Source organism: Aulonocara stuartgranti (genome assembly GCF_965226115.1).
Source record: "Aulonocara stuartgranti genome assembly, chromosome: 23".
NCBI classification, from domain to species: domain Eukaryota; kingdom Metazoa; phylum Chordata; class Actinopteri; order Cichliformes; family Cichlidae; genus Aulonocara; species Aulonocara stuartgranti.
In genome coordinates this window covers 35,062,750-35,083,925 of record NC_138958.1, presented here as the reverse complement: position 1 = coordinate 35,083,925, position 21,176 = coordinate 35,062,750, and the positions used below count along the sequence as shown (strand labels likewise).

General features: G+C 40.8%; 1 protein-coding gene and 1 long non-coding RNA gene across 3 annotated transcripts in view; one reads left to right on the top strand and one right to left on the bottom strand.

Moving 5' to 3' along the window:
- LOC309701090 (gamma-aminobutyric acid receptor subunit gamma-3-like) overlaps positions 1-21,176 on the top strand; it is a 193,814-nt gene that overhangs the window by 109,588 nt on the left and 63,050 nt on the right. For both annotated transcript variants that reach the window (XM_082525095.1, XM_082525094.1), the window contains exons 4-6: positions 6,955-7,046; positions 7,491-7,622; positions 12,788-12,870. In XM_082525095.1, coding sequence (XP_082381221.1) covers positions 6,955-7,046; positions 7,491-7,622; positions 12,788-12,870 — 307 coding nt within the window. The remainder of the gene's footprint in view (positions 1-6,954; positions 7,047-7,490; positions 7,623-12,787; positions 12,871-21,176) is intronic.
- The window catches only part of LOC309701117, a 69,579-nt gene continuing 55,901 nt past the window's right edge, over positions 7,499-21,176 (bottom strand). Inside the window, exon 3 of the long non-coding RNA XR_014274878.1 lies at positions 7,499-7,589. This is a non-coding gene — a long non-coding RNA (uncharacterized lncRNA). The remainder of the gene's footprint in view (positions 7,590-21,176) is intronic.

Below are 21,176 nucleotides of genomic sequence, written 5' to 3'. Positions count from 1 at the left end.
ATGAAGTACCCTCAGAAGGTCTGCTAGATGATGTTAATGCAGCACTACGGGCAATACCTACAACCACGATTACCGATACTAACAAGCTGATCTACAATACGGCAGCAGTGATCAGTGAGATGCTTGGCTACAAGTTGAACAGCCACAAGGGGCAGTACCCTCCATGGAGAAGGAGGCTAGAGGGCAAGATCAAAGTAGCACGGAGAGAGGTTAGCCAACTAACGGAGTTGCAGAAAGGTGCGACGAATAAGGTGCCTAAGAAATACAGCAAGCTGTCCATACCTGAGGCCTTGGAAACTGCCAAGCAAAGACTCACAGCCTTGGCCAGCCGCTTGAGGAGGTACACCAGAGAGATAGAAGGCAGGAGAATAAACCAGCTGTTCTCCACAGAACCAGCAAAGGTGTACTCTCAGTGGCAAGGGAACAATAAGAGAACAGCACCACCAAGGCTGGAGACGGAGCAATACTGGAAGAGCATATGGGAGAAGGACGCAACCCATAACGGCAATGCTCAGTGGCTAGAGGATCTGAGGGCAGACCACAGCGACCTCCCTGAACAGGGTCCAGTAACCATCACAGTGGCAGATATCCAAGAAAGGGTCTCCAGTATGAAGAGTTGGACAGCACCAGGGCCCGACATGGTTCACGCCTACTGGCTGAAGAAGCTGACTGCACTCCACGAGCGTCTGGCAGCACAAATGAACCAGCTGCTAGTTAACGAGAGACACCCGGAATGGCTAACTGAAGGCCGGACGGTCCTGATCCCCAAGGACCCCAAGAAGGGACCGGTCCCCTCCAACTACCGACCAATAACCTGCCTCAGTACTACATGGAAGCTCCTGTCAGGCATCATATCGGCTAAGATGAACAGGCACATGGGTCAATACATGAGCGGGACACAGAAAGGAATTGGCAAGAATACCAGAGGCGCAAAACACCAGCTACTGGTAGACAGAACAATCAGCCGAGACTGCAAGACCAGACTGACCAACCTGTGCACTGCCTGGATTGATTACAAGAAGGCCTATGACTCAATGCCCCACAGCTGGATACTGGAATGCCTAGAATTGTACAAGATCAATGGGACCCTAAGAGCCTTCATCAGGAACTCAATGGGGATGTGGCGTACAACACTAGAGGCCAACTCCAAGCCCATAGCACAAGTCACCATCAAGTGCGGGATCTACCAAGGAGATGCTCTGTCCCCACTGCTGTTCTGCATAGGCCTGGAGAAGTGTAGTCGGATGGTAACAAAGAGAGGGAAGGTAGTCAGAACTGAGGGGATTGAACTACCAGAAGGCAACATTGCAGACATAGAGGACAGTTACAAGTACTTGGGGATCCCGCAGGCGAATGGGAACCATGAAGAGGCCGCTAGAAAAGCTGCAACCACCAAGTACCTGCAGAGGGTCAGGCAAGTCCTGAGGAGTCAGCTGAATGGTAAGAACAAGATCCGGGCCATCAACACGTACGCCCTGCCCGTGATCAGGTACCCTGCTGGGGTAATAGGCTGGCCAAAGGAGGAGATAGAAGCCACTGACATAAAGACAAGAAAGCTCCTTACCATGCATGGAGGGTTTCACCCCAAGTCCAGCACCCTGAGGCTGTACGCTAAGCGGAAGGAAGGGGGCCGGGGACTGGTGAGTGTCAGCACCACAGTCCAGGATGAGACAACGAACATCCAAGAATACATTGGGAAGATGGCCCCAACTGACCGAGTGCTCAGTGAATACCTCAGGCAGCAGAAACCCAAGAAAGAGGAGGGAGACGAGGAACCATCATGGAAGGACAGAGCCCTGCACGGTATGTACCACCGGCAGATAGAGGAGGTGGCTGATATCCAGAAATCCTACCAGTGGCTGGACAAAGCTGGACTGAAAGACAGCACAGAGGCACTAATCATGGCAGCACAAGAACAAGCTCTGAGCACAAGATCCATAGAGGCTGGGGTCTATCACACCAGGCAAGACCCCAGGTGCAGGCTGTGTAAAGATGCCCCAGAGACAATCCAGCACATAACAGCAGGGTGCAAGATGCTAGCAGGCAAGGCATACATGGAACGCCATAACCAAGTGGCCGGCATAGTGTACAGGAACATCTGTGCCGAGTATAACCTGGAAGTCCCGAGGTCAAAATGGGAGATGCCCCCAAGGGTGGTGGAGAATGACCGAGCTAAGATCCTGTGGGACTTCCAGATACAGACGGACAAAATGGTGGTGGCTAACCAACCGGACATAGTGGTGGTAGACAAACAGAAGAAGACGGCCGTAGTGATCGATGTAGCGGTTCCCAATGACAGCAATATCAGGAAGAAGGAACACGAGAAGCTGGAGAAATACCAAGGGCTCAGAGAAGAGCTCGAGAGGATGTGGAGGGTGAAGGTAACGGTGGTCCCCGTGGTAATCGGAGCACTAGGTGCGGTGACTCCCAAGATAGGCGAGTGGCTCCAGCAGATCCCGGGAACAACATCGGAGATCTCTGTCCAGAAGAGCGCAGTCCTGGGAACAGCTAAGATACTGCGCAGGACCCTCAAGCTCCCAGGCCTCTGGTAGAGGACCCGAGCTTGAAGGATAAACCGCCCGCAGGGGCGTGCTGGGTGTTTTATATATATATATATATATATATATATATATATATATATATAAAACAATACAACAACAAACATTGCTTCTGAAATGAGATCAAATGTCAACAGAAAAAATAAGTCTAAATCCAGTAATTTAAAGTTTTAAGGTCAAATTTGATCTAAGTGAGAATACCACAGTCTCCTGGGTGAAAGGCCTTTGTTTGCCTTATTTATCCACAGAGAACTCTGGGATGCACGTTGTTCTACTATACTGAATGGGCTTAGCTTGAAAAACTTCAATAAATATTTTCTACATATCACAAGTGACAACGACAGCCTCTGTTGTTTTGAATAAATTGAAGTAAAGTGAAACTATCACCTGAATGAGCAGCATATTTCTGTTAATGCTATACCATAGTTGGGGTTTCTGGACCTGGAAAATCTGAATTACTAAAGGGGCAAAAGTCATATTCATTAATGAAATGATTTTTTGTAAATGAAATATTTTTTTCTACTTTTTGTCATTCTCACTGTAAATTGACATCATGATTGATTGAAGGAAGAAGTGTTACAATAGAAAGGCACAATCTACTGAGTTTAAAGGAAGCAATCAAAATCCACACCAAAACCTAGTGGGTTCTTTCTTTGCTCGTGCTTCACCTCTTTATCAAGTTTCATGAAATCTGGCTCAGTAGTTTTTGTGTAATCCCGCTGACAGACACCTCCGGTGAGGCCCTCCACATGGCAGAAAAACAATGGAAAACTCGTTGTAATTACAGGCATGAAAAAACTGTTAATCCTTAGAGCCCTGTCACTGCCAATCTAGACACTTTATTTTTTTTTAAACATTTCTGGCTCTGGGAGTTCTCAGTGAAGCTTTGACTGAACACACAGCCATAAAGATAGGATATCGGCTCTCTCAGCAAACATGTTTTGGTACCTGAATGTGGAAAATGTGGATGAAAGACATCTGTAAGGGGCGAGGAGCGAAGCTGCCTCCATGCAAAAAAGATGAGGCCGGATAAGGAGGAAGCTATTTGTTCTGATGCCACTAAAGTCAGGCTAATTAATTTCAGTCAGACGTGCTTTGCTGTCAACATCCTTTGGCTTTATTAATGGATTTCATATTATCTGATTCTGACTGGTATTTGCATTCTGAAAGAGTGGGGACGTATTTGTTGATTTTTCCTACCATCCTTCATTTGCCAATAATATTGTGTTTGTGTGTGCAAAGTAAATGACATTGTGAGAGCGCGCTTTCATTTTATATCGCAAAATGTAGGTATCACTATACAGGATTTCATAAGCAGAGGTTTCTCATGAACAACTGTCATCTCCACCTACACCTTTTGGTTTCATGATTGTGGGTCCAACTCCAACTCATATAAGGAGTAATGCATTTTTAATCATGTGAGGGTTTCCTAGCACTTCATGTGCCTGCTGTCTGCTGTCTAAAAAACATAGTCGGGGACAGGAGAGAAATAGTGTGTCACATTCTGAATATTTTAAAGCCTAAAATGAAACATTTATGCTCTAAATAATGAACTTACAACCTCTATTCTCTGACTTTACATTAGAGAATATACAAAACAAGACACCTTTGTTCAGCTCGCCTAGGTCTTTGCATCATTCATTTGCTTCTTCACAATGGCTATAAGTAACAGACTCCCTTCATGCCTTTGTTTTCTGACTTTGAAATGGATCCCAGGAGAAATAATGAAAGCCTCCGTTGTTAGTTTCAGTCATATCTCCCGACACTCAGTGTGGCTTCAGTGTTTTGCATAATGTCCATGAATAATGGACCCATCTTGGAGGTACAGTCCCAAATACAACCTAGTTTTAGCAGAAAATCCCATTTGAGCATTGCTGTGAGTTCACCTGCACCGCGTAGAGCACGTAACACTCGGCGCTTCACTTGACTGAATTATTGCGTGCCATAGTCAGTGTGGGCTCTCCCCATCATCATCTCCAAATGATCAACAGTAGGGCAGCAGTAATAGATTTTGTAACAGCTGTTTTAGGCAGGTCAAGTCTGGCTTGTCTGTTTTAGTAAAAGGTAAAAAACATTTAGAATGTGAAATTGTGTTCTTGTGTACAGTACTGTGCCCTAAAAACAGCCTTTGTGAGGTTATCTGTTGAGTCACCATTTGGGTAAAGACAAAACTGTCCAGTATGGAAGATTTCTCTCCCTCCCATTCTATTTAAAAGTAGAATGGGAGGGAGAGCCTTCAGTTTTCAGGCCCCTCTTCTGCAGAAACAGATTCCAGTTTGGATTTGGGAGACAGACACTATCTCTACTTTTAAGATAACGCTTAAAACTTTCCTTTTTGCTAAAGCATACAGATAGTGCATCATGGGAATCCCCCAGCAGCCTACAGCGTCACCTGATCCAGCCCTGAGTATTTTTCACTCACTGTGTGTTAACAGACCTCTCTGCACTGAATCATACTTGTTATTAATCTCTGGCTCTCTTCCACAGCATGTCCTTCATCCTGTCTTCCTTCTCTCACCCCAACTGGCCGCCCCTCCCTGAGCCTGTTTGTGCCGGAGGTTTCTTCCTGTTAAAAGGGAGTTTTTCCTTCCCACTATCACCAAAGTGTTTGCTGTGTTTTTCTCTATATTGCAAGGTAGACCCTACAATAATACATACAGAGCGCCTTGAGGCGACTGTTGTTGTGATCTGGCGCTGTATAAATAAAATTGAATCTCTGCAGTACTGGCATAGTTTACGTCTTATCAGTACAGCAACTCCTTCCAGCTGCTGTACTGACCTTCTGCTAGCCAAATTGGAGGTCCTCATCTCCTGCCAGTGGTATCAGTAGTTCTCAACCATCTGACTTAATAATACAACGATGCACTTGAACTCTTGGCTTTTTCTGCTTAATTCAAAATGATTTCGCATTGTTAAAATAAATAAATAAATATATATATATATATATATATATATATATATATATATATATATATATATATATGTATATGACATTGTAGTTTATAGTCGCCAGTCGATCGTGTAGTTTAACATGATTATTTCCTGTGCTTACTTCGTTTTGGGATGTGAGTAAAACATTAAGGAGCAAATCTTAAGCAATCGTGACTTCCTGATTTCACTTCCAAGTGGGGAGTAAAAGATTAAGATGTCAGAGTGCGCCATCATAATGTCTCTATGGGAAGTGAAAGAGTGAGGGATGAATTTAGGCTCTGACATTGGAGTTTTACCACCATCCTTGCCCACACACTGTTGTTACTTCCATGTACAAATGACAGTGCCTGGCCCACACTTATTCTCCTAGTCTGCCATCCTCCAAATGTACATGAAGACAGTGAGTGGGGAGTGACAATAACAACTCTTCTTTGAAGAGGAATGTATACTCAGAGGCTATACTCAGATGTGGGGGTGGAGGTGGTGCCAAAGAAGTGATGCATGAACAGCAGCAAGCATAGATTTTAGTGGGAAACAAGCAAATTTAGAAAATAAGTGAGCAAAGCACTAATGATATAAGTGCAAACGAGTTTCAGTAGCAGGATGCACTATGTGAGAACAGTTAAATTGACTGCCTAAACTATCTTCTAGAGTATCTGTAAATTTGATCACAGCCAAAACTGCACACAAAGCAGGTGTTTCACTGTATTAATAAAGCAATAATAGCAGCCATTAAGATGTGTAAACTATGAAGAGTGTGTAGCCAACTGTCTTGCAGAACCCACATGTATCTGCAAGATAAATGCTTTTAATTGCTGCCCGAAGGAGAGTGAAGATCAATGACTGACATTCTTTGTCAGCTCTAATTTGCCTGGTTATATTTAGCCGTTATTTTGATGCAAGTTCTCGGGAGGAATCTACAGGCTTCAATCGAAGTTTCATGTGTGTGCTAAAATCTCCGAGAGCTAATTCTGCTGTTTTACAAATTCCAAATACTTGAAGTGTGTTATGGGTCGAGGTTGGTGGATTATAAACATACCTGTGGGAAAAAAGCAGCAAAGAAAAGGTGGATTCAAATCCACTCTTCTAAGACAGAGATAATATTAACATTCCCAAAAACACAACATTGGATTCAGTATTTTTTTAAAAACCTCACAATTAGACGCAGGGTTGGGCTGAGGTGAAGGAAATGTGCTGAAGCAAACAGTTTGTGAGATGGTGTAATTTAATTTCCATATCAAAAGCATAATATGTATTGAATGTTTGCAGCGAGGGCTGCAGTGCTTTTGTATTTTTCTTTGATGTGGACACATTTGTGTTCAGACAAACACATTCTTGGCTCTTCTCGAAGGATTCGACTGGCTGCTTAGCACACAGACTTCTGGCTGCACGTCTCTTTCTGCCTTTATTCTTCTCTAACACGGGTTGTCAGATCTTTATATTGACTCTACTTTTCTCTTCCCAGGAGTACCAGATCGATATTATCTTCGCCCAGACTTGGGTGGACACCCGTCTGAGGTATAACAGCAGCAGCATGCGGATTCTAACCCTCAACAGGTATATTAGATTAAGTAAAGACATACTATAAAGTTTAGCAAAGACATACTGCAAATATACAGGAACGTTTATTAAAAAAACTCCTAAATATATCAGCTTTGTGGGTGAATCAATACCAATGTAGTGATAATTATACTAGATCTCTTTTTTAAAATGAACTACTGCTGTGGCTATTTTTCACCACTTTAGCATCTACTATTTGAACATTTTCATATGATAAAGCAATATTCTTCACTCCCTCTGTCTCTCTCTCTTTGGAAGAGGTCTGTAATTAATGGAACAAATTGATTGATGTGCTTTGTTTTCCCCTAGTTGCCCGAGTATTTTATTATGCTCTTATTGGGAATGAGTGCAGCCTCGTGCATTTCAAAGAAATCTGAGGGAATCAGTCTTACCTCCTTTCCTCTCTCTCTCTCTGTATCAATTTCCCTCTTTTTCAACCAGCAATATGGTCGGTCTGATCTGGCTGCCCGACACCATCTTTAGAAATTCCAAGAACGCCGATTCTCACTGGATAACGACGCCCAATCAGCTGCTCCGGATCTGGAACAATGGGAAAATACTTTATACTCTGAGGTAAAACCCTTCAAAACACATGGAAACACACAGAACAGGAAGATAAAAGAACAAAAATCGAGAGCAGACATATCACAGCCAATGACTGCTGGTAAAAAAAATCTTTTCATGAGAAATACTCCCTCTATTCTGATTCTTAATGCCAACTGTATATTGTGGCTAAACAAAATTCTGCCACCAGTGTTGACATTGAGTACAGACAATAAAAGACATTTGGACTTTAGTCTGTCTAAAGAGCCAGATGGATGAACCTATCTGTATGGGACCATAGCAATCCAGATTTGTGGCTGCAAAAAAGACAAAAGAAGAAAGAAGTCAATGAGGAAAGACTTCTGTTGGCTTTACTGGCAGATTCACTGTTTTTTCATACATTTTAAATTAAGTCCAAAAACAGTACCAGAAAACAGGATTTACCTGTGATATTATTGGCCAACAACTTGTGACTGACAAGTCATTAGCCAATCAGGCTGCAATCTCACAGTCAAATGTGCCCCTCGTTATCATGTTTGATTTCGAAAGACCAAGATGGCAACAAAAGAAAACATTTGAAGCTATGGGTGATGTCACTGTAGCTCCGTCTGTAATTTAGTGTTATAACTCTTTAAATGTTTCTTGTTGCCCCCTGGTGGGATGTGAAGGTATTGCAAGTGGGTCTTTTACAATAAATATATGTTTTTGTTAAAGGAAAAAAAAGTTTCATTTTGTAGCTTTGTCTAAAATCAATTGTTTATATTCACAAAGAAATAAAAAAGAAAGAAATCATCACATTTGAAAATCCAAACCCTAATTTCTCTGATACTTTGTCCTTAGCAGGAAAGAGCTAAAACTGGAGCATTGGCTGTCGGCTGCCAAAAGTAAATCTTTGAAAGTAGAATCAACCTGAACATGCAGATTGCTATCCATTTGTATCTTGTCTTTCTGTTAAAGAGATGAGACTTGCCTTTCTTAAGGTGTTCTGTGACTGAAGTCTAATAATTAATACCAATAGACCGCATTGATAGAACTATGAACAGTCAACTGATCACTGCGTAAGGCTACCCCTCCTTCAGGCTGGTTCTGCCAGAGGTTTCTTCCTGTTAAAAGGGAGTTTTTCCTTCCCACTGTCACTAAGTGCTTGCTTATAGGGGCTCATGCGATTTTGGGGGTTTCTTTGGAATACTTTAGGGTCTTGACCTTGTGAATAAGCGGCATATAAATGAAACTGTTTAATATATATTATTGTTTGTTAGATGGCGTTATCTTCCTTTCCATTCATGCAGAACGGGCCAGTGTATGCTATGTTTGAGGAGGTAACAAAAGGAACAACAGGGTGCTTTCCTTTAGCATTCAAAGACCAGCCATTATTATAGCTGCGCCATATTATACCGCTCACGGTAATACCGGTACAGTGCTAGGCAATGATAAGAAAATGAATTATCGCGATAGAATATGGGTAGAACGCGCATGCGCATTGATGAAAAAGCACGGCGTAACGGAGAATGAGAATGGGGAAAGCAGATTGTTGAGTGAAACGGATGAACCAGAATTAGACTGTAAAAATGGTGCAACTTAACTGGTTTGGTGTTTGTCCGTCAGATACACAACAAAGCACATTTTTTTGTAGAACATGCAAGCGGCCGTCGTTATTGCCGTAGGCCTATTTGTCGGACTAAGGTGCTCGTAAATCTGGGAGTAATCTGGGTCCTAAACTCCGTCCTTTAAGGTCCCGAAGTCAAACGAACATCAGAAACTGTCTAAATTCTTCCATCTTTAATAAAACGATCAGCGTTGCTGCTTTACCAGGTGTAACTATGATGTTTAACACCCAGGCATCCATGAAAACAGAATTCATTACATTTAACAGAGTTAGAAGTTAGCGGAAGTTAGCTCGCTAGTTTCGCTAGTTACCTAAGCATGATATAGCATGTTCTGACTGAGAGATTTCTGAAAAAATCTAACGTACAGCTCTGCTATCACTTCCAACATAAATGAAGACAGGAAGCTACACAGCAGTGACGTTTGTAGGGTTACTGAAGTAGGGCTAGCTGGTATATAATGATGTGCTACGTGACTGCTAGCGACATAGCTATGTTAGCATAACATAAACAGAAAAGCTGGAGGATGAACGCTAACACTTTTCCACTCGATAAAAGTTAACGTGAAGGTTCCTGATGGTTAGAGACAAATGCAATCGCATGCTAGGATGCTGTAAACAGGCCAAACTTCAGTCAGGAGAACAACTGAGATAATCCATCCACAATATGAGGTTAGTCATTAATATACTGCAACAACATGGGAATAGAGCAGCTGTGATAGAATACAGCATTAACGAATCAATGGTACAGAAGTGGAGGAAGCAAGAAGAATGAGTTGAATAAAGTTTGATTTATCTGACTGCTTTGTTTCGCTTAATGTGCCTAATAATCCCGTGCACCTTGTGGTCCGAAAAATACATATTTGACTTTTTTATTTGGCACACTGCAGTTAAATGTAGCAAAGCACCTCTTTTTAACTTCAGTGGATATTATACATGGTTATGCTCAGGATATGTCAGCCCATTTCTACTGGAAATGCCTTTTGGTTAAACTTTCAGCAAGGAATTTGCATTTGCACTGTTAAATGTTTATATAGCTTTAATGCACATAAAAAAACAGCTGCTTGTTTAAGTGAAATAAATGGATGGTGTTTTTTTTTTTTTTTGCGCTAGTGAAGTTGTGGAGTTGTATTTTGTCTCGCAGAAATTATATCGTCAGTTATATCGTTATCGCAAATTTTCAAATATATATCGTGATATATATTTTTGGCCATATCGCCCTGCTCTAGCTGTCATGCAAAAACACCTTCAGGAATAAAATTCACTATTTGACTGCAGTTGGTGAGTCACATAGACAAACAGGAAGACACAGACAGAGAAAAACTGAAGGCAGATCCAAAACAATAAAGAGTAAAATAAAATCTCAGGAACATTACAGTTGTATAAATCATTTTAGTAACAGCAAATAATCTGATATTGGTTGTTGTAGAAAGCAGCACCTCCCACACATACAGAACACACAGCAATGCGATTTTGATTTGTATCTTTTTAAATTCTAACTGCATCTTTCACCCTTTACATGAGTTTCTGTACCACATAGCATTCTTTACCTTTGGTGCAGTAAGATAAAACCCTTGTGTTTCTTTTCATTTTGTTGCTTTCGCTCTGACAGCCTTTCAGTGGCTGAGTAATGACACACAGGTGAAGGTGATGGCCTTATGACAACCCCCCCCCCCCCACCCCCACCCACCCAACTGTGTGACTGCACCTACAACAGAAAACACTCAGGATTAAAGTGGACGGGTTCCTTTTAAATTGGAGTGGCATCTGGGTTTATGAGTCCTCAAGCTCTGACATGAGCTTTTTTTCTGTCTTGAAGATCAAATTTCACCTGTGCATCTAGTATTTCGAGCTAGAGCTGGCCTAATGGCAAGGAACCACCTTGAGTGTTTGTTTTCAGACATTTTGTGGAGCTGATGCACAGCTGCTGCTATTTCAGGACAGTTCAGGTCCCGTCATGGAGGCAAATAAATTCAATAAACAGCATTTCCCAAAATGACTAGGGTGTAAGACTCTGGCATTTCATTCCTTTGTCTTGACTGGCAAATTTCGGTTAGTTCCCTGGGTATGCTGTGATGTCTGCTTGTGCAAATACTCAGAAGGGAGCCACTTTTCAGACAGCCCACTTCCATTTTTAATTTATGGGAGGAATAATTGTAGCAGGATGATTTTGGATGTTGTAGAGGTTAATAACAGTGTGATCATGAACTTCTAAATTGAGCCATAAATATGCCTGTTATCAACAGGGGTTCAAGATTAAAATGCACTGCTGTGAAACACCAAGTTTATACCTGCACTAATCAATATTTTAATATCAACAAAAGACTTAATGATTATCTCTAATGTGAAAGAGGTCACTTGTGGTGACACACCCACAGGAATTAGCAGCCGATGTGGCTGTTTCCATCAACTCTACAAAGTATTTCAGTAGCAGTTAAAGGGGAGTTCAAAAAATCATTTTGTAATCTGATACTGGATCTTAAAACAGAAGAAAGCTGTCTTCAGTAGAAGAGGGAACTGAACTAAAATTTTCTGATTGGCTGCATCTCCAAAACAGGTTTGAAAAGCAGGTGGGTGGGGCTTGTGGTAAATTGGTCAGTTGTAATGTAGGGCTTTTCTATTTTTCTTGAGCACTCATAGCGCTTTATACAACATGCCTCATTCACACAAACACACTTGGCCTAAAAGTTTTTGCTTTTAAGAGCTCATTTTATTATTTCTAGCGTTTCTTTCTGTGATGAATTTGAAAAGTCTTGCTTCGTTAGCAGGTTATTAAGTGTCAAAGAGACATATATTTAGGCCATATTCGCCTTGACTGACACATCTCTCTCATCTCCGCCGTGTTCGTTGCTGCTTGTTCTTTTTCACCTCAGCTCCACTCTCACAATTTGGCTTTTCCGACTCCCGACAAGGATGGAAGCAAAAATGCAAATTGAAACTGTACATCATCTGCACTTTGTTCACCTCGGAACAAGACGAGCGAGGCAGCCCCCTTCCTGCTTTGACAAAGGCTCCTCTTTTGTGCTCCACGTCAGGCGTTTAATGAGGAATTGTAGCAGCGACAAAGACACAACAACACAAGTCAAAGAAAAAGCCCATTTTCATGACTGTCATTTTTACAGCCCTTATCATTTTGATTTATTAAAGTGACACGTAGAGCATATAACTTGAATTGGATTTAAGTTTTTACCTTACTTGTATGATGTGTCTTTTTAATCACTGCTGCTTTTCCTTAACAGCCTGTGTATTGACTTGTCCAGTGATCTTAGCTGAGAACTGCTGTTTTTAGAAGCTGACATGCCTTGGAGTCCTGACATGTGTGAAAAACCAGACCTGATACTGATGATGAAACATTTGTGCCATTTTCAGGGATTTTACACATCAACCAAGCAACCAAGTGTGAACCTGTACTATCTGGGTGGAAGCCAGTGCTCTTATACTGTAGTGCATAATGTGATATAAGCAGTGATGAATCCAGTGCACTCAGACCATGTGCTTCATGGGCCGAGAAATGAAGCATCCAAAGCAGTTTACTGCCTTGAATATCTTTGTCTAAGTGCTTCTGTCCCTCTGCACTTGTCTTACTCTTCAGGATGACCATCAACGCAGAGTGCCAGCTGCAGCTCCATAATTTCCCAATGGATGAACACTCCTGTCCTCTCGTCTTCTCTAGCTGTGAGTATTGGGATTAGCATGCACACAGACACGGAAAACACACATAAATATGCAGATACTCGTGCCTATACACCTCTAGGGCAAGACTTTGAAAGCAGGCGGGAAACGTCCTGGAGAAAAAATGGAAACCAAATAGAAAGTGAACTAAAGGCTAAGTGAAAAAGTGCTATCAGTCAATCAAACTTTATTTGTATAGCATCTTTTGTGTGGGCTAGTGCAGTTCAAAGTGCCTTACAGATGACTGAAAGTATGAAAACAGTAAAGAAACATATTAAGGACTTATTTAGGTATTAAAATCACTGGAGCATTTGAGCATCATTCAGTGATGAGTGTCAGGGCTGGGACTTTTTTTCCCTCCCAAACTATGAATTTGAGTTCATGTAATGATAATCCCCCACACACAATAACTAAGAAGTGAGAAAAGAGAAAGCAGCTTTTTGGATAATACACTTTGCATATTAATCATCAAGGAACTGACCTAACAGTAGGGGTGGGAGAAAAAATCGATACTGTGTAGTATCGTGATATTTTGTTTGCTAATAATGTATCAATACAGGGACAGCAGAAATCGATATTTTGTTACAAACAATTTTTTCGTGGACTGGATGGTTGTATTCAGTTAAAATGGTAAATGGTAAATGGCCTGCATTTGTATAGCGCTTTTCTAGTCCCTAAGGACCCCAAAGCGCTTCACACTACATTCAGTCATTCACCCATTCACACACTGAACTTAACATTCCAGTTACGGTAAGTTGGACTAGAATGTAATACAAACCGTTCAGTTTGTCAACAATAAAACTGACTGAAATGAGAGAAAGACTGAGTGTGAGACTTTGATATTAGATAAAATGAATATTGATAAAGTTTACCTTTATGTACAGAATTTGAATATTGCAAAATATTTTAAAAAATTGCAATAATATCGTATCGTGCGTTAAGTATTGTGATAATATCGTATCGTGAGTTGTATGGTGATTCCCACCTCTACCTAACAGCCCATTGTTCATTCAGTGACGCTAGTTTCAGTCATTGTGCAAATGTACTGTTTATAAGGTTGGGGAGACCTGCAGTCAGCTGAGACCTAAGAAGTCACTTGGATGAGTGAAACGTATGTCCCACTGAAAACGCTACTTCCAGATGAACAAAATAAACTTTTTGGGTGAAAGCAACTACTTTCAGCTACCCCCTTATTTATGAGTGTCACCGCATATGGCTTCTTTACATTGTTAAATCCAGAATCTAATTTAAAATCATTACCCTCTGTAACACTGGTGGTGCAATACTAGACCTGTTAGTGCTACTTCTTGCCTTCTTTGCATGTAGTGCAGGCAGTATAGTTACCTTTAACCACAGTACGAGGACAGAAGGGAAATATGGACCAGATCAGACAGGTTCTAGATTCGTAGGAGCCAAGGGTGTATGACAACAGAAGACTTGTACACAGTAGGTGTAGAAAACACAATTGCATTTATTAGCAATTATTAAAGTTGTGCACATTTAACAAAAGTAGAGCGCTCTTCTTGAAAACAAAATAAAATAAAATAAACCCCACAAATGGTTGACCCAAGGATATATTGTCTTTTGTGTCTTTTCTAAAGTCAATTTCAGTCTTTCAATGTTCAATAGTCACTCAGTGTGTTTGTAACCAGTCGGGTTACAATCTACCAGTTCATCCGGCTCTTTGGGCTGGGCTCGCCATCCAGTACTGGAAAAGGGATCCTCGATTCTTCTCAGGTCCTCAAAACCAATCCAATCCAAATAAGCAAAGGAAAAAACCTGACCATGCGAAGCAACAAATGCTACACGGGGCTTCACAGTGCTCACGTTGGCTCACGGCCTCTGGAATACAGTATCACTCTTATTATTCTTGCCGAAAAAAGGACTTTCTCTATCCAGCTAGCTTCTTCGCCACACGGGTAAACTGATCTTTCACCGTCTGTGTCTCTGGCGTATCTGACTGGCACATGAAGGCACACACAGGTGTCTGAGCAGCGCACAGACTGGGGGAGGGTCAGACCGGCCAATGATTGGTCACTCAGTGGATCTGACAAACACACTCTAAAGGACTAAGTCCTGCCCCCACACCATTTATACATTACATATACATATGTACATATTAATTAAACTTATGTTTACATGCTTTTTATCAGTATTTATTATAATTAACTTTGTTTTTATCAATATTTATTTATACTTTTAATCCCGTTTTTAACACTGGGTTACACTTCACATACAAGGTCTTAAGTAACGAGGCCCCACTTTATTATAAAGAGGTTTCTTACTGTTAAAGAGGAGTTTTTCCTTCCCACTGTTGCTAAGTGTTTGCTCATAAGGCAGGAGTGTCCAACTCCAGGCCTCAAGGGCTGGTGACCTGCAAGATTTCGATATGACCCTTGGTCAACACACCTGAATCAAATGATTAGTTCATTACCAGGCCTGGAGTTGGACACCCCTGTCATGAGGGATTGTTGGAGTTTTTTCTGTGTTATTGTAGAGCCTTTACCTTGCAATATAAAGGGCCTTGAGGCGACTGTATAAATAAAATTGAATTGATTCACAGTGGGTAGTTCCATGTGTTTGATTTGGCAGATCCCCTTACACAACCCTAAAGGGATTTGTGTCTCTTTCCAGGATCAAACCAGGGATTTTTTGCTTGTTAGGTGAATGTGTAAACCACCACACTATGAAACCATGTACAACATTGATTGAATGTGCAAAAAGTTTCCACAGTCAAATCATAGTGAAAGTCACCTTAGTTACTGAAGTCTAGGAGTTATAAAATACATAAATGGATTTAGAAGTCCTACATCCACACTTAAGCAAGTTACTTCAGCAAATGGATGGGTACACCCAAAGTATCTTTCTACTCAATTTTGAGCACTCAAAAAGCTCAAAGAGAGTCTCATTCACCCAGTCACACACATGCAGTGCTTTTATCTAAGCACTTTTATATCTAACTTTCACACTCAAATCAATGTATCAGCAATTCAGGTTTAAATATCTTATTCAAGGATACTTTCACACAAGGACAAGAAGCACTGGGGGTCGCTCCACCAACCTTCCAACTGGTAGATGACCCGCACTATCACCTGAGCCATAGCCGCCCCAAACAAACTAAAGGTGTTAGGTTGTTAGACTGAATCTTATCTGGAATCAAGTAACCAAAAGAACAGCAGAGTAGATCCTGAGTGTCTGTATGTTGATTCAACAGGGATAATATTAAATTAAAGTTGACACCTAAGAACTTCATGCATTATTTGTATCTCCACCATAAACTGATGCAGGAAAAGTACAAAGTGGATGATAGAATGTAAAACGTTAAAGTCCTGACCCTCAAAATATCCTTGTGTCTAAACCCAACCAAGTAGTTTTTAATAACTAAGCTTAACAGCAAGTGAAAGTAGAAGACAAATGAGAAAATTGTTAGAAAGTGTAAAATTGTTAGAAAGTGACAAAATACAGTGGTGTCTGCAAGATGCAAAGAGGATATCCTGCCTTGGAAACTGTTATCTCTCAGCAGTCGATATTACTGCATCTGGTGTGTCAGAGCGACGTTGCCAAAGAACACCTTGTGTGTAATATGGAGACAAAAGATGCATCTGGCAAAAAAAACAGCATTTTTTTTACCCATCACGATGAAAACTTGTTGGCCAGCCAGCTCAAATCTTGATGTGGTCCAGTATTTGAAAGTGAGCTGTTGCTTCCACATTGTTAGAATACAAATAGCAGTTGATTGCTGAATATTTAGTAGCAAGGAAATTACAATACTGGATTTGTTGGATAAATGGCATCCTATCACGGTACCACGCTGGAAAACACTAAATGCCTGAGAGTGACCCATTCTTTAACAGATGTTTGTAGAAGTAGTTTGCATGCCTAGGTGCTTTATTTTATACACCTGTGCAAGTGACTGGAACACCTGAATTCATTGATTTGGACAGTGAGTGATTACTTTTTACAGTGTAGTGGATGTTTTCATGAGATGATCATATTAGGGATATCGGTTTTCAGTGGTATCAAATAAGGGAAAACATGTCTGAAATGGATTTATTGAGCACAGGCTTGTACAAATCATATGTTCAAGGTTGCTTTTCAGGGTTTCAAAGCGTTTTACAACGTCATGAAAAAAATTATCATTGTTGGCAGCTTCAGCCACATGGCACTGGACCTGCTGTACGCCATTTAAAATCTGGAAATATACAACTGACCATCAGAAACCAGATAAAAGAAAAGAAAATGTGATAGTAGTATCCAGTGGTCCACAGTTGTAACATGTAAAACAAATTTTTATTTGCGTTTCTCTCACAATACCCCTCACAGACAAAAGCACCTCGTGTCCCTACCACCCTGCCCACCCGCCAAGCTGAAAAGCACTAAACACCTGAAAATGCAAATGCAAGGGAGGAGGTGCAGATTTTCTGGCACAATATCTCCATGCAGTCCCTTAGTAAACAAGGACAAACCCAGTTTTATTGTTTAGTGGCTGAAAAAGGGGGGCTGCTAATCCTCAGCAAATATCCTCTTTTTTAATTCAGTGGTCTGTTTGCAGTGAAGCTGCTCTGCTGCTCGAGTTACAGTCTTCCAGGGTTGCATTATTTCTAGAGTATGTTATTTTTAAAAGTATTTTTTTAAATTATATACAATTTGAACCATAATTCAAAGTAAAACAAGAGTCTTCAGTAATGTTATAAAGCTGTTTAAAATCCCAGAATATTGCCATAAGCTCTATCGCTCTATCTATCTATCTATCTATCTATCTATCTATCTATCTATCTATCTATCTATCTATCTATCTATCTATCTATCTATCTGTCTGTCTGTCTGTCTATACACGTGTATATATCTATACATGTGTATAGATATATACACATAAAAATAACGTACCAATTAGTAATTGGATGAAATGAATGCAATGATGATAGTGTAGCAGTATAAGTACAGCTGTTGACTTAAATTAATCGGTGGGGCAGTGAAACACAGCTCCCGGACTAGACCAGTACAAAATCAAAAACTACTCAGGATGTTGGAAGCAGTCGAGATGTGCAGGAGACCTTGAAGTGGATATTGACCAGAGCTCTACGTATTCCATATGGACAAAATTATTCGCCTATTACAAAGTGGAAGCACTGTATTACTGGAAAGCAAACCACAAAGACACAGCCATGAAAGTAACGTAAAAGTTGCCAACACTCTGCTGACTCAGTAATTGCAGAGTTCTGCCATCCTGTGGCATTAACATCAGCTCAAAAACATCATAGTTATGTAATTTTCTGGCACAATATCTCCATGCAGTCCATGCAGGTGTTTGTTATTTTGAATCACAAAAGTCATTATTTTGGAAGGAAACCTTTGAAACAAGATTTAGAATTAATTAGGTAAAAATACTAAATCTTTTTTTTTTTATCTCAATCGAGCGAAGGAACACTTTTTCCAGATTTTTTGACTGTTCCTTTACATAGTCAGAAACTCCCCAAATATCATAAAAGAAAATCAAGTCAATAAAAGCAATGCAAGAAGCTCTTTTGCTGCCATGAAATTAGTCTCCCCTGCATCTCATTAGCAAGCCCATCATCGAAAAGATAAAAATCACATTCGATTATGTTTGACAGGTCATTCTGTTGGCCCAGAAATCTTTCTCTGATTTATTTTACATAATAATCATTACCCAGTGCAGCTACAAATGGCAGTATTTGTCAGCGCCCATTATTAAACCTCCACCCAGCATTGAGTTCAGATAATCCAATTCCATTTTCCAACATATATAGAATTTGTTCAGTGTGTGATGAAACAGTACTGCAGTTACTGAAAGAGCTATTGACCGTAAATTGGCTTCCATTATGTCTCTTCTCTTAGTGAAAGGTTTCACAGTAAATAACCCTTTTTTCCAAGGTCCATGTGGTTGGACATTTATCCTCCATCAAAGAGAACGACATCTGTCAGCAACATCAGGCAAACCCATCTGAGTTGAATTTCAGGAAATTTGGTGAACAGGTAAACCTCGACTAAAGGATGCTGTGGTAGTGTCCCCAACAGTGTCACCAGCAAAGCACCCCCACACCATCACACCTCCTCCGCCATGCTTCACGGTGGGAACCATGCATGTAGAGAGACCATCCGTTCACCTTTTCTGTGTCTCAAAAAGACACGGCGAGTGGAAGACCAACAATCTAAAATCTGGACTCATCAGACCAAAGCACAGATTTCCACTGGTCTAATGTCCATTCCTCGTGTTTCTTGGCCCAAACACTCTTCTGCTTGTTGCTTTTCTTGGTCGTGATTTCTTAGCAGCTATTTGACCATAAAGGCCTGATTCGCGCAGTCTTCTCAAAACAGTTGATGTAGAGATGTTTCAGCAGCAGAGGTGACTCTTGGTCTTCCTTTCCTGGGGCGGTCCTCATGTGAGCCAGTTTTGTCACAATGCTTTATGGTTTTGGGGTCTGCACTTGAGGACACAGTCAAAGTTTTAGTAATTTTCAGAACTGACTGACTGACCTTCAGCTCTTAAAGTATCGATGGACGGTTGTTTCTCTATACTTAGCAGATTGGTTCTTGCCATAATATGAATTCTAACAGTTTTCAAATAGGGCTGTCAGCTGTGTACCAACCTGACTTCTGCACAACACAACTGATGGTCCCAACCCCATTAAGACAGCAGGAAACTCCACAAATAAACCCTGACAAGACACACCTGTGAAGTGAAAACCATTTCAGGTGACTGCATCATGAAACTCAATGAGAGAAGGCCAAGGGTTTGCAGCCCTGTCAACAAAGCAAAGGGTGGCTACTTTGAGGAATCTAAAATATAAGACACATTCAGAGTTATTTATCATTTCTTTCTTTGCTACATAATTCCATGTATCTTGTTTCATATATTTGATGCCTTCAGTATGTAACTACAATATAGAAAGTAGTAATAACAATGAAAAAACATGAAATGAGAAAGTGTGCCCAAACCTTTGACTGGTAGTGTATATAGGACCAATTTACAACAACAGTCAGGTGCTTAATATTGTAAGGTAAAGACAATAATACAACAATACAGAGAAAAACCTACAATGAGACAACCCTCTATGACCAGGCAATTTGGCAAAGGTGGGAAGGAAAAACAGTTTTAATTTAGCCACTGAAGCTGAATTACCCCTGCACAACCCCTGTGTAAACAAATGGAACATTGGCTTAAAGGGAGGGGGAATAGAATAGTGTAAGATAAAGGTTATTTTGAACTATGAATCTCCTGTTCATTTCTTACAGTTTATCTGTGACTCACCTCTAGAATAAAAATTTGTGGCTGGGAATTAGCACGATAGGTTCCCTTTATGGAGCAACAGAAACTACATTTGTATCTGTCATAGAATGAATTTCAAGAAATTCTTATTTATTTATTTGAATGTCCCCTATTCTGGAGACAGCATCCATCTCTGCACATGTGTTTTTGATAACCTGTTTATCCATTTCAAGGCTCCAAAAAAGCCAATTTCCATCAGTCTTAACGGTGCAGTACAACTGAGCAGCAAGTGTTTCTCTCAGGTCGTCTCCTTCTGTTACGCATAGATGAGTTGCCAGCCTATAAGTGGCATATTCCACGGCAGATGGTCCACGATATGAAGCGCTGCTGTAGGGGAGCAGGAGGATAGACAGAGAGAGAGAGGGCCAGAACCAGTCATTGAACACTAGAATGACATCTGAAAATGAAGCCATAATTGTCCCTCATTTTTCAGCTCTGTCCAATCACGTGCAGCCTTCTAGTGTGCAGTAACATCCAACTACATTTCTGTGTTACCACTCAAGGCACGCAGCAGCTGATGTGTTATAATACCGTCAAAGTCTAATGTTCAAGGCTTTTAAAATGTTCTCTCTTCATCATGAAGCAAATTAGAAACCTCCCCATTACGGCTGCAATCAGTTTCATATATTGAGATGGAACATAATATTCTTGATGGATGCGTTCATGGCCTCACTAATTTCACTTATTAATTCAGAGTATTTTTCGATAGCAGCTGTATTCCTGACAGGCATTATGCAAGCAATCCGACACCGTGAAAACATGTTTTGAATTAGTGGCTTCACCTTGTTTCAAAGATGCTTTTAAGCTGCTCTATCTTTCTTTGTTACTCTAGTCTCTTTATGGTAGTGATTTCTGTTAAATGGCGATCTCAGTATAAAAGGTAGCAAACGATAAAACTAACAAGCCATCATTACAGGCACTTTGCACTCATGCAGCTCTCCACATCAGAGCTGTGCTTCAATCATTTTCTTTAAAAATACCTAGTGTGGTGCAACATATGGAGGATATTTACATTTCAAAA